Genomic DNA, 12,780 nt, shown 5'->3' on the forward strand with positions numbered 1-12,780 from the left:
CCACTGAATGATCAATCAATTACATGTCATGAACAATTGTGAAAAAGTACAATAGATAACTGTAAATTAAACATTGAAGAAACAGCAGCATAACAAAAAAGAGTTGACAGTTCACAACTGGGGGAGGAGGGGGTGAATTCCCCCCACTTCACACCTGGACACAGCGTGCAAAGATGGAAGATCAATGTAAAAATGGGCTGTGTAGACAACGGGAGGGGTAGGAGGGCATCAAATGCACAGGGGGGTGGGCTGGGGTTAGAAGGAACCCGGAGGTGGGGGACAGAATCATGGCCCCATCATCCCTGACACACCATCAGTCACTCAGAATTACACTAAAGCTTTACATCCAGGCTCTAAATCGGACACAAATCTACCACGCAGGATGTCTCCCATTACCGATTCCCAGAACTGGAGATAAGTGGGTACATGCCAGAACATCTACCTCGGACAGGCATTCAACATATCCACCCATATTTCCAGATCACGCACATCTCTCAGACGCCTTTCCACTGCCACGCCCCATTCCTGCATATCTGCCAGCAGTTTACCACCTGTGGTGGCCATGGGCATCACCCAGTGTTTGGTCAGTCTGTTTGGCCAACACCAGTCCCAATAGAGCAAACTTATGGCGTGTTTGGGCCCCACGATTGGGCGTCGGGAGCACTCCCAGCAAACCCTGTTAAATGGAGGACTTCACCAACACCTGAGTGAGTCCCCGTAATGTCCTGAACACCTACCCCCACTACCCTAGTAATTTGGTACAGTCCCAAGTCATACAAAGGAAAGTTGCCAGGGTTGACACGCAGCAAGGGGAGGCCTCGAAGCGAGCCCTGTTAATCTTGTGCCAACGCAGTGGGGTCATGTATGCTTGGTGCAAGTAGTAAAACTGTGTGAGTTTGATCCTCTCATTGCTTGCCACTTCCTTAACCTGGGCAAATGCTCTCTTCCTGGCCCCCTCCCACCTGTCCCAAACCACTGTGGCAATCCTCTTTAAGGGCCTTTGAAAAGTGCGAGATCAGGCTTCGGGTTCACCCAGCGTCTAGTATATCTGCATAGTCTGAGACTCTACAGGCTCGGTGCAAAAGGTTGGCCAGATCTCACAGATTGTGCTGGAATCTTTGGCATATTGTAGGAACTGGCCCCGGTGGAGGCCAAACACATATCGAGTTTGACATTGTGAGGAACACATAGAAAACTGATCCCCAGAACTTTAAAGCCGCCCCCAAACCATAGTGTCAAGTCCATCACTGATTGTATTGCACGTATGGGCTTCGACCAGCGTAGAGGAAAAAGTGTAGCAGAGGGGGCCCGACGCAGCACCATGTTTCCGCATGTTCCTAGGCCACAGCCACCTGTCAAACGACAAAGGGGTAGTTCACTGCCCCCCCCCCGCCCCCTACATAAGACAATGTGGGAGGTCTACCGCATCACCCTTCATGCCAAGTAGGTTTTTAAAAAACATTAGGACCATCAGAACAGCACTGTGCAGTATATTGCAAAAGGCTTGTGAAGTACTACAGTCTCCAGTCTGGCAGTCCTAGCCCACCCAGGTCCGAGTCTAACTTCAGAAGATCCAGTTTCACTCTGCTGCACTTCCCCCCCCTTCCCACCTCTCCACCTCCCCACTAGGAGATTATTAAGTCTTTTGAAGGTAGAAGATGGAACTTCATAGATTGCCCTTTGAAGGGCATAGAGGCAGTGGTGCGAAAAAACCATCTTGCTCGATGCAACCTGCTTAACAAAAATAAATGAATGTGCCCTTCTGTAACAAAACTGGTGCTCAAGTAAAGCGCTCTGGATTCTCAGATACCAAGTGGTCCCTTTCCCATTGAAGCTCAGTCACTGGGAGACCGGCTTGCCAGAGCAGCCAGCACTGTCTTCTGTTTCTGATGCAGAGGCCGGACGCCACTGCATCATGATTTGCGTGATTGGCAGCAGGGTCCTCACAGACTGCTCCGGGTGGGTAACTTACGCAAGCGTGTCGTCCCTGTTGAGTGAGACAACATTGATGATGCCCTTCACTTCAACCCCCCAGTTGGCCTTGATGCGACAAAGGCGTATTGCCAGTGGTTCCATGGTGAAATCTAAAAGGAGAGGCAACAGGGGGCATCCCCGTCTAGTATCCCTCTCAATAGTAAAACTTTCTGACACCACGGAGCCCGTCCCGATGAAAGGATTTATTTGTTTTTTAAAGATTCTTCCAGAAGTTAAGCCTGGAACCATCAGTTTGAAATTTTCTCATGAAACCTGGAAAGAAGCATTTCTGTCATCTGGTATTTTCCTAAAGCCTTAGCCGTTAATACAAGTCTTCTAAGGCTGGCTCTGTGGTTGTTAAGCCTTACTATCCAGCCAGCCATGGTTTTAACTGTGATGAATATTGTCAAATACTGAGCATCTGGGACTACATTGTTTGTAGAGCAGGAGCTGAAGTGTGAAATTTGCAGTTGAATAAAATATATCAGAATGTATGGCTGGGGAGGAGCTACGACCGCAAGCAAGATGGCCGCATAGTCTCCCGGCTCCGCTGACCTCCGTCTTACGCATCCAAGATCCTGTCACTTATCCTGATTTCCTGCCCCGGATCCGTGTGTGTGAACTGATCTGCACTCCGATGGTGTGATCCCGGGGTTTTTCTGATACTGTGGAGCTGAGTAACGTCGAGGACCTATTTGTGGCCTAACCCAGTCTGGAAGCCGGGGTCTCGAGTGCTGGCTTATCCGGGTCTGAGTTGAACAACAGCGGACTGTTGAGGGCGGCAGGGTCCGGTCTCTGGAACTTTCGAAATTTTTGGATTGCGTTGCTACCATCTGCAGCCTGGTGTTGTGTTGGAGGTGAGGAGACTAGTGACGCACGGTGCTGTGTTGCAGGGGTCCCTGACCCAGAGGCCCGGCACTTGCATCGCCGGCGCACCTTGGGTTGGAGTCTCATTGCGCACTAATGCATGCTGACGGTTGGTCCCTCACGGCTCAATCCTGCTCCGGCTGATCTTACCCCGGAGAAGGCGCCTCTCCGTGGGGATCATTATGCCTGAAGAAATATGGAACCGGGCGGAGCAGGCCCAAAGTGGCCCGTCATTGCGGGAGGTGCTGGCGGCCCTAGAGGCACTTCAGGCAACTGTGGCAGCTCAGACCTGCGGCCTGTTGTCGGCGGCAGATGGACTTGAAGGATTGAGACCGGATCCTGACTCGATGCCCGAGACCCGGCAGCCAGCTTGCCTTTTGATCAACGCCCCAGTGGCGCAATTAGACCCGGTGCTGGAAGCTGTGTCTGCCCCTACAAAAGTGGATCTACTTGAATGGGCTGTGATCGGTGACTTAACACATTTTTTGGAATCCCCGGTTTTGCAGCTGTCGGAACATTCAACTGCTGTCCCTATCCTGGAACCTTTTAATTGGTACTGTGAACTGTTTTGGATTGTGTCGAACCCCCTCCCCAGTCGGTATATCAAGATGGCGGATGTGATAATGCCTGGCTTCGGAGACGGGGAGGGACATCGTCGGTACCAGCTGCTTACTTTGGGATCTACTGTTCTTTTTTCATCTACTGAACTATGTTCCGACCACTTCTGTGTATCTTTTGACAATTTGATGATGGGGCTTTATTCGTCTGAGGGAGTCTGCGAATTCGATCGACGGGGCCAAGGCTGAGACTGTTGTTTGGGTTGTTCATTGTGGTTTTATCGGTAACGGGTCTGCTTCATTGGCTTAACGGAGTCCGGGGCAGGGTTGGTGGTTCCCCCCGGGATGTTTTCTCAGTTTGGACTATTCAGATGTGACAGTTTCGGGGGGACCCCTTTGTTAGGGCGGGGGGGGAGAGACCGGGAGCACGTAGAAGATAGCCCTCCTCCATTTCCCCTTTTTGGGTGGGGTTTAATTTCTTTCTGTCTTTCTCTGGGTCTTTCTATATTTCGGGTCTCAGTTCTTGGGCGACAGGCACGCTGCTAGGGGGGTAGGCCGTAGTCATCTGCAGGGGTGCAGGGTGGGGGGTTGGGGGATGGGTGTTTTTGTTTTTCGTTTTATTTCTATGGCCTTTTTTCTTCTTATCTTTCTTTGCCCTTTTCTTTTCTTCCTTTCCGGGTCAGTGTAATGGGTTCATTTTTATGGCCATTTCTGCTGTTTCATATGTGCCTCAATTCTCGCGATGTTTCAGTGCTACTGGGCGGACATTCAGCTGGAGCGAACTGTATTTGTACGCTTAATCCTGAATAGTATGTTTTAACGCCGCTGACTTACACGAAGATGATTTAACTGTGGACATATTGCTATTTCGCCCTCCCCCCCTTTTTTTTTTCCGCAACTTGAGATATTGTATGGCACTTGATCCTTCTATCTTATATTATAAAATGGAACCTTTTTATCCTGTTACCAACTTGATATGTTTTACAACCAGTACGTATGGTGGACGTGGCGAATCTGCTCCCCGGGATTTGATTGTTTTATTGTGTTGCAACTGCTTAGCGGCCGGCCCTGGGGGTCGTAGGCCCGTGTTTGTACTTGGTTGAAATGTCAAATAAAGGTTTTCCAAAAAAAAAAAAAAAATGTATGGCTGGTAATTTGACAGATAAGTGCTTCTACAGTACTAGCAAGTTGAAACCACTTAATTTTGGTTTGGGAGCTTTGTACCAATGATGGCTTCTTGCATCCTGATAAATATTTGTTAAATTGAGACTGAAACGTCAGACTCTGCTCTCCCTTTATTTGGATCGAGCAGTTGACTCTTAGTTTGGCAGGCTCAAGACAGCATGCGCTTTTCCTCGCAAAATGCTATCGCAAAGCTAAAAGGTTCATGGCTTATGTCCTCGGGCAGACCATCTCTGCACATGAAACACTTTAGTTGAAACCTGTATTCGTGCATCTGAATGAACCTCTGCCATCCCTTGCAGGAAACATTGTCCAGATCTGTGCTGACAGGGCTATGCCCGTCTTGTCGGGACACGTACAGCGTCAATGTGCAAATCATTCAAGTGCAAGGCGTTGTGAGGTGTGAATCTTCTTTCCTGAAGGACTACATTCTTTGGAGCATTGACTAGACCACCTGCAGTACTCTAAATCTCTATCAGCATGTGAGACTCGAACTATTTCTCACAAAGTCAGGCGGGTTCTTAAGACCATACCTTCTGCTATTACAAATGCTTTCTCTATTGTCATCTACATCAGAAAATGTTTATTCTTATGCTTCAACTGTAAACTCTCCCTGCTCCAATTTGTCTTTATCATTGTATGTGGCAAGAGGCCAAAAGACTAACTTTGAAAAAAAAAATGTTAGTAGCTCTGCTCTCGTTATTGTTAAAAGCACGGTGGTATTAATTTTGATCAAACTACTCCTAGGGCCGCCAATGCTTGGAGGACAGCTTCCAGTTCATATCAATATTATAGCACCCGATTCAGTGGCTTTTTAGTGGCATGTCTATTGCAGAATTCCATTCCGCAGCTTTGTGAGTGTGCCTTTTTAGAAATCTTATTCATTTTGCTCAACTTGCAGGGAAGGAGATTGTGGCTGTCTGAGTAATAAAGGTTCTTTTATTCTATTTTCCTTCTTCCTAGCCCCTATTCTGCCATCCATCTGTCTTATGCTAGGCCACAGTAGCTGGGGGATAAAAACTAAGGGAACTAGAAAGTGGATATTGGTGACATCAGTGGAATGCTCAAGTCAGAACACCTTTTGAGAGGAGCTTTTCGCTGTGTTTACTACTGAAAGTAGTGTATCCAACCATCCATGAAGGAGCAAGAATGTATTATTTAGTTTTCAAGTTGTTCGTGGTAGGTCTTCTCCAATACTGAGTTTGTGCAAGACTAAAAACAAATCAATATTATTGCCAAAAATAAGTATTGTTTAAACTGACTTATGTCAAAGATTTTAATGGTGGGAAGATGTATTTGTCAGTTGTGGTGCTTGGTTCTTTGTGCAAGCAGGAGTGCTGACTTTATCACTAATTTTTATGAAAACAACAATGGTCCCATGCATAATCAAAATTCAGACAGTAGTCAATATAGACACAATGGCTACTATATTGGTTTTGGACATGTCCAGCCAGACGTAGGTCTCAATCTTTTTACTTATCACAAAAAAATCAATAAGAATTTCCTTCAACAATTCTATGTAGTGGGGCACAAGCCTGTACCCTAACACATACAGATTGGCATGGTGAAGAATGTCGCAAACAGAAAACACAAGGCTTTTAGGCAAAAACTTCAGATTCTTGTAGATAATGCAACAGAAATTCCAGTCACACCATTACAAATATATAATACTTGGTATACGTTATAAGTATATGGTGTACAAAGAAGTCGACTGCGTTTCGATCCCACTATCTAATCATGGGGATCATCATCAGGACATTAATAATGCCTAAACAATTTACACCTTTGTAGCCTAGAAGGAAAATGAGGAGAAAGACAATTTTTACTAAGTTAACACGAAAATAATGAATTGCATACAATAGTGCAGTGGGTGCCCGTGGGTGGTGAGTCATAATACTCCTTAATGGCTATTGACTAAAGTGAAATGGCAGTGTGAAAATAAGTGCAAATCCCAAGCCAATTGGATTGCTACGGCGAGCAAGAAAGTGGGGGAGAAACAGTGTCTGGATTCCGAACCGTGTGATAGGTTGGAACGTCCAAATTGGGCAGTGAGATAGGAATAAGTTAAGAAGGGCAATTAGAGAATGGCGAAAGGTGAGTATATATGGTGAAAATGTGGTTAAAATCACGGGCAAGGTTAATAAAGTAAATTAGCGAGAGAAATTTGACTTTATCACTAAGGAGTGTTGTCAGAATGGAAGTACTTCTAACAACCTGTTCTTGTTTTGATGTTTATCTATATTCGGTGTTCTGCTTAAACATTTCTCGTTTATATGACTGATAGCTTTGAGAAAATGTTTTGAAAAATCCTAAATTGTTATTTGTGACCTATTCTTTTTACTATTGCAGTATATACAGCAAAACATAAGAGCGGACTGTGCTAACATTGATAAAATTCTTGAACCCCCAGAAGGCCAGGACGAAGGTGTTTGGAAATATGAGCATCTCAGGTAAAGGTCTGTTTTAAAAGATGTTTGTGGTATGGTAATAATTGTAACTTTTTTTATCTTCCTTCTTGGGGTGGTCCGTTAGCCGAGTCATGAGTTTGTACTATTGGCCAGGCTGAATTTATTGTTGCATTTTATCTAACTCTTGTTAGTTTCTTACTATATCGAATTATGTTGCTCCTAACTTGTTCTTGAGGCATTAACAGTGGTATGACTGGTCCTGCGTACCAGAATTTAGTGGATGCTTAATTTGTAGCTTATCTCCTAAGAGTTCTATTCATGTTCTTAAGTGCCTAAAAGAAAACATTATTTAATGATGAATATCATTTGATTGTCCATGCATGTACTTACCTTTTTAAATATTTGCCAGATAACATCAAATTGTAAATCATCAATGGAATTAACATGTTGTAGTAGTACTTAAAATCATAGCTTATTTTTTTTCTAAGCTTGCACCCAAAAATCCTTTGGGCTCCTGCTTTATTTTTCTCTCAAGTAAACTGCCTAGAAATCTCCGCTTGAAGCACAATGCTGACTACCTGGTTCCCATGCTACAGCTCCCTGATATGGGTTAGCACGTATTTAATAGCTCCAACAACCACTAACTGCATCGAAAGAAATGTGGTATCCCATGGCATCTTTGTGGCGCAATCAGGAGGTCTCCCATCATTAAACTGATTTGTCCTATTTCTACTATGTCTTATGAGTTTATATTTTGTTGTTGTTTTTGTTTTACCACAGTCTAAGTAGGTAGTTTTGAGAATAGAATTGCATTTGAGGTATTTATTTTTTCTCACTAAGAATTCTGATTTTAGACCATTGTTTTACTATTTATAAAGTGCACTTCTACCTGATGATGTTGTTCTGGTGCTAAGATCAGAAAAGGTTGGTGACAACTTTCAGAAAACAGCAGCCAGATTTAGAGCATTCATAGATGGAGGATTAATTAGGAAGAAGAACTTTATTGTTTGATTAATAAAAAATCATTACAATGGTAAACACGCATCAGTGATAATAACGTGTATCAGTATTACTAAAGTATTTACACATGGTACAACAAATACGTGTCTATTCTCAAAAAATTATTTTCCTTCAAAAATCTTCCTATAAATGTCAGTTTTAGTCAGTTTGTATCATCGTAGTGAATTAAATAATAAAGTTCAGCTCTAAATAATTAAAGAACCTAGCAATCTCTTTTCGTTAGCAAAAAAAATTAACTTTGTCTAAGTTGTACAACTTCATAATGAATACTTAGAAAAACAGTTGGGGGCCGTGGTTGTCCCTTGTGGTTTAACATCTGGTAAGGTCACAGAACAAAACAATAGTCATTGAGAAAAAATGGTTGATACTACTCGGGGAGCGGGTCCATTATTATGGTGGAGATCCTACGAATGATGGTTTAATGGACCTGGGACACACGAGGCAGAGAGATTGTCTGTGTAAAGAAAGAGGCCATGGTCATCTGCAATTTGATGCAACAGAGGGGTTGGTCCTCCCTTTTATTGTTGACCGTTGTTTACTTGCTGGCTCTTTCTGATTATGAATCTTCTTGCTGCTCTTGTCATGAACTTGGTGAACCGGATATTGAGCATTGGGTTGTCCAGATTCATTGATGTAAGGATGGCTTGTCTGCACGTGTGAATGCTGAGTTTATTCCATTCGCTCTTTAACATGATATTTTGGTCGTCGAGTAGTGTGGGGCAAAGACATGCCACATGCTCAATCGATTCCTTGCTACTCCCACACCCCCTGCACATTACGTTGGTATTTGTGCGTTGTCAGCTCGGCATGTGATACAGGAATGGCCATTCTCCCATTCTGAGGGCCATGAATCTATTTTTCCACAGCACGGAGTAGGTACATGACAGGTATGCGGCCATAATCCCTGGCTTGAACCACAATACAATTGTCCAGGCATGCTTACTTTGGGCCAGTTGGGCTCTGTCCAAATGAAAGGACCAGAGGCGGACGTTCCTTTTGATGTGAATTTTGAGTGCCTGCTGCAATGGGTTCAAGTTCCAGATTTCTTCTGAATCCAGGAGTTTTAGGGAGTCTTGTAGGTAGCGCCAATATGATCTGCCAAGTTGACAGACTGAGATTTCCTGCCACAGGAGGGCCTCCAGGCTTCCTTTTCTGGAGCTACGCAACTTATTACACAGCCTGATGAATGCTTCAGCCCCTACTGCTTTATGATCTTTAAGGCCAAACTCCAGCCGTATTTGAGCAGGGGATGAAAAATTCGGAAGGCTCAACACTTGTTTGAATATTCTTGTTGTTATTTTATTCATAAGAATGTTGTCCTTCCCTTGCATGATCTCCTGGCTATAGGTGAGAAAGTTGGTAATTTTTGCATTCATGACAGTTATGAGCGGGGTCAGGCATGGCCCGGAAAGTTGTCTGGCGAGGGTCTTAAAAGCCACCTGGATTGTCAGAGCTTTGGCTTCTCCCTCATATCTCTGTTTAGAGAAAGAGCCCCTTCTGTCCATGTGGACTCCCAGGTACTTGTAAAAGATGGCTTTATCTACACTTTTACCGTTGTACAACCAACCGCCGCCTCCGTATTTCCTTGACCCGAAGGTGATTGCCCTTGTCTTTGTTAGGTTCAATTCTAATTTGTTTCTGATGGTGTAAATGGACAATTGATCAAGGAGTCTCTGCAAGCCAACCCTGGTGTGGCTTAGCAGTACTAAATCGTCCGCATACAATAGGTTACTAACTCTTACCCTGGTGAGTTTTGGTGGATGAGAATTAACTTCGTCGAGTGACTGAAAAATCGGAGATGAAGAGGTTGAAAAGAAGGGGAGCTAACACACAGCCTTGTTTCACTCCGCGTGATGTTTGTATTTTCCTTGAGGTATGTGATCTGTCTCCAAGTTTTATGCGGATCAAAGTGTTGGTATATGCATTTATAGCTCGTAGAAGCATTGGTGGAATACCCCATTTCCGCAATTTGAGCCATAATAGTCTTCGAGGCACTCAGTCAAAGGCGGCCTTAAAATCCACAAAATAGCCATGCATAAACAATCCTGAGGAAGCCGCTTTGTCCAACAGGACAGATATTGCAACAAGTTTGTCATGGTGCCTGATTTTTGCACAAATCCTGTCTGGTTAAAAGGTATTAGATGACATTTTGTTGCCCAGGACGCCAGATCATAAAGGAGCAGTTTTGTGTAGTATTTCGATTCTACATCCAGTAGAGTGATCATCCTATAGTTTTTCGGGTCTGATCTCTTTCCTCCTTTATAGATTGGATGTATGATGGCGCCACGCCATGATTCTGGTAATTCCGGGTTAGTCCAGCATTAGGAAAAGAGGTGTGCCAATTGATGGGCCCATAATTCTGTGTCTTGTTTAAACAACGCCTGTGGTAGGCCATTCGGCCCTGGGGCTATATCTGAGCGACCCTCAGTTATGGTTCGAACTGTTTTATCCATGGTAATTCCCAAGTTTGTAAATGCATGTTGTGGTGGTTCTGAGGGCTGGAGTAAGGATTTAGTATTAGTTGCCAGTGGCGTCCTTGTGTTCAATTCAACTTTTTTCTTTGAGCCTACATCCGTTGTGCCCAGTGTTTGGCAGCAGTTGGGTTGTTGGGCCATTGCCGAAGGATTGACAGATGGACCGGCTTCTTTTTCTTGTTTCTCAAAGTGAGTTGTTAGATAAAGTACCCATTCTGCTTCAGAGATATTAGCGCTACTTTGTCCTCCTTGCTTGTGCATTTTGGAGTTGACAAGTGACCAAAGCGCTTTTGGGTTGTGACTTCTATTTGCATGTATCAGTTTTAACCAAAACTGTTCAGAGTGTTTATTTTTTTCATGAAATATTGCTTGTCGACGTGCTTTCTGGGCAACCTTGTATTTATTGAATTTATGATCTTCCCATGGGTGCCTGCGGACTTGTCTTAACATACTATTACGTATTGATTTTAATTTCTTGGTTGCATTTTTCGGTATTTCTTGAGTTACGGGAAACGTTTTTAAGCAGTTCCCGAGAAAAGCAGTCCCATGCCGTAACTGGCGATGATTCATTGGTGCTCCTTTGGTCTTGCAAGACTCTGCATTTACTCATTATTGCTGGTATGATTGGATCGGACCATTTCAACCTTTTGAGGTTTTCGGTATAGTCTCCTCCTGAGGTTTGACTTGTCACGGCATGATGCTCTAAGTTAGATGACATGGTAATCACTTGAGGACGGTGATCGCTGTCACCTCGAGCAGCTATGGTGTAATTCTCGATCAGAGGGAGGATTTCCTTGTTACAAATGGTGTGGTCTAGAAAGTAATGAATTACCGTTTGACCTTGTCCAGTTCGGTGGGTTATCCTTGGAGAAACGACCATTCAAGATTGTGTAGCCCAGGGCACTCAATTGAAGCACCATGTATTCACCAATTTTGAAGCGCCAGGATCCCCGTGACAGGGTGACAGTAAGCGCTATATAAGTTTTAAAATCAATCAATCAATTTTGCTGTATTTTGTGCCGATGGGTTTTGTTTGTTCGAGAATGTTTGGCCACGGGGCCACATATTCTTCAAGGAGTTCTTGAAAAAGATTTGTGTTACTAGACAGGCTGGTCTGTTGTAATTACTTTCTAAATTACACGGGGTCTGAATTAGATGGTTGAACTTCAGTTTTTTCTCCCTGGTACTTGGTGAGATGTAAACGTTGATCAAGATCAGTTGGTCGATGTGTTTGGGATTATCTATCATTATGCCAGATATCCAATCTTCCTTAAATGTCAGTTTTGGAATGTTGACGTTAAGCTTGACTGAAATATAGATTGAAAGACCGCTGCTGGGTCGGCCAGATTTATACAACTTCTGAGCTGGGACTCTGTATTCCAGGTATCCTTCTATTGGGAGACTGAACAGGGACCATGTTTCCTGCAGTAGTATGATCTCATGGTTTTTAAAGAACTTTATCACATCGATGGTTTGTAGCTTCGGGGTAAGGCTGTTGATCCATGAGTATACTGAAAGGCCGGGTTGAATACCGGTTTAATTTTGATTTCCCCCGTCCAGGGCCGCTAGCAGCCAAGCCCAGTCAGACGTCGTAATTTTAACCTCCTCTGTTTCAGGGCACGTGGCCTTTCCTGGAGATCGGCTTTTGACAGATCTTAATATTGAAAGCGATGATGGGCCTGGTTAATCTAATAAGGCCAGGGGTTTTGCGAGAACTGATGGGTAACGTGGTTCAACTTGTTGGACTATTTTAATTCCCCATTTGTTAAGTAAATCAGACATTTGTAAAACTTGCTCCTTGATTACTACAGTTGAAAAAGTGATTAACATTGGTTCGGTGAATTGGTTGCTTCCAATAGGTTTGAATTCGATCGAGATTATGTCATTGGATTCGATATGGCCAAGTTAAGGGATTTTTTACAGAGTTTTTAAATATTCCCGCTATTCAGGATGTCATTTGGTCCTTGGGTGTGATATTCAGGGATAAATAACAATTTGATTTTTGGGTTTATTGTTGTGAAGACCTGGCCGGGGGTCTTATGATTCTTTTTATCTGTTGTCTGGGGTAAATCGATTCTCCTTTGAGTGTGCAGTGACTGTAGCTTATGTCCCGCTTGTTCTTCTTGGGATTGAGGGGACTCCATCCTGGAGGGATGTTGTCCTGTTTGTATTGTGTTCAAGCTCTTGAATAGTGTTATTTGGAAGTTCTCCTTGCGTCTTAACCTGTGCTCGTCCTCGTTCTGGTCTATCATTTCCCTTGGTAAATTGGCCATATTTGTTGAAGCAATTGGGTCTCCT

General features: G+C 43.9%; 1 protein-coding gene across 1 annotated transcript in view; it reads left to right on the top strand.

The window, feature by feature from the left end:
* MOB4 (MOB family member 4, phocein) overlaps positions 1 to 12,780 on the top strand; it is a 133,019-nt gene that overhangs the window by 44,856 nt on the left and 75,383 nt on the right. Inside the window, exon 3 of the mRNA XM_086955425.1 lies at positions 6,930 to 7,030. Within this exon, the coding sequence (XP_086811551.1) occupies positions 6,930 to 7,030 (101 nt within the window). The remainder of the gene's footprint in view (positions 1 to 6,929; positions 7,031 to 12,780) is intronic.

Source organism: Lissotriton vulgaris, chromosome 2_1, assembly GCF_964263255.1.
Source record: "Lissotriton vulgaris chromosome 2_1, aLisVul1.2, whole genome shotgun sequence".
Lineage (NCBI taxonomy): Eukaryota > Metazoa > Chordata > Amphibia > Caudata > Salamandridae > Lissotriton > Lissotriton vulgaris.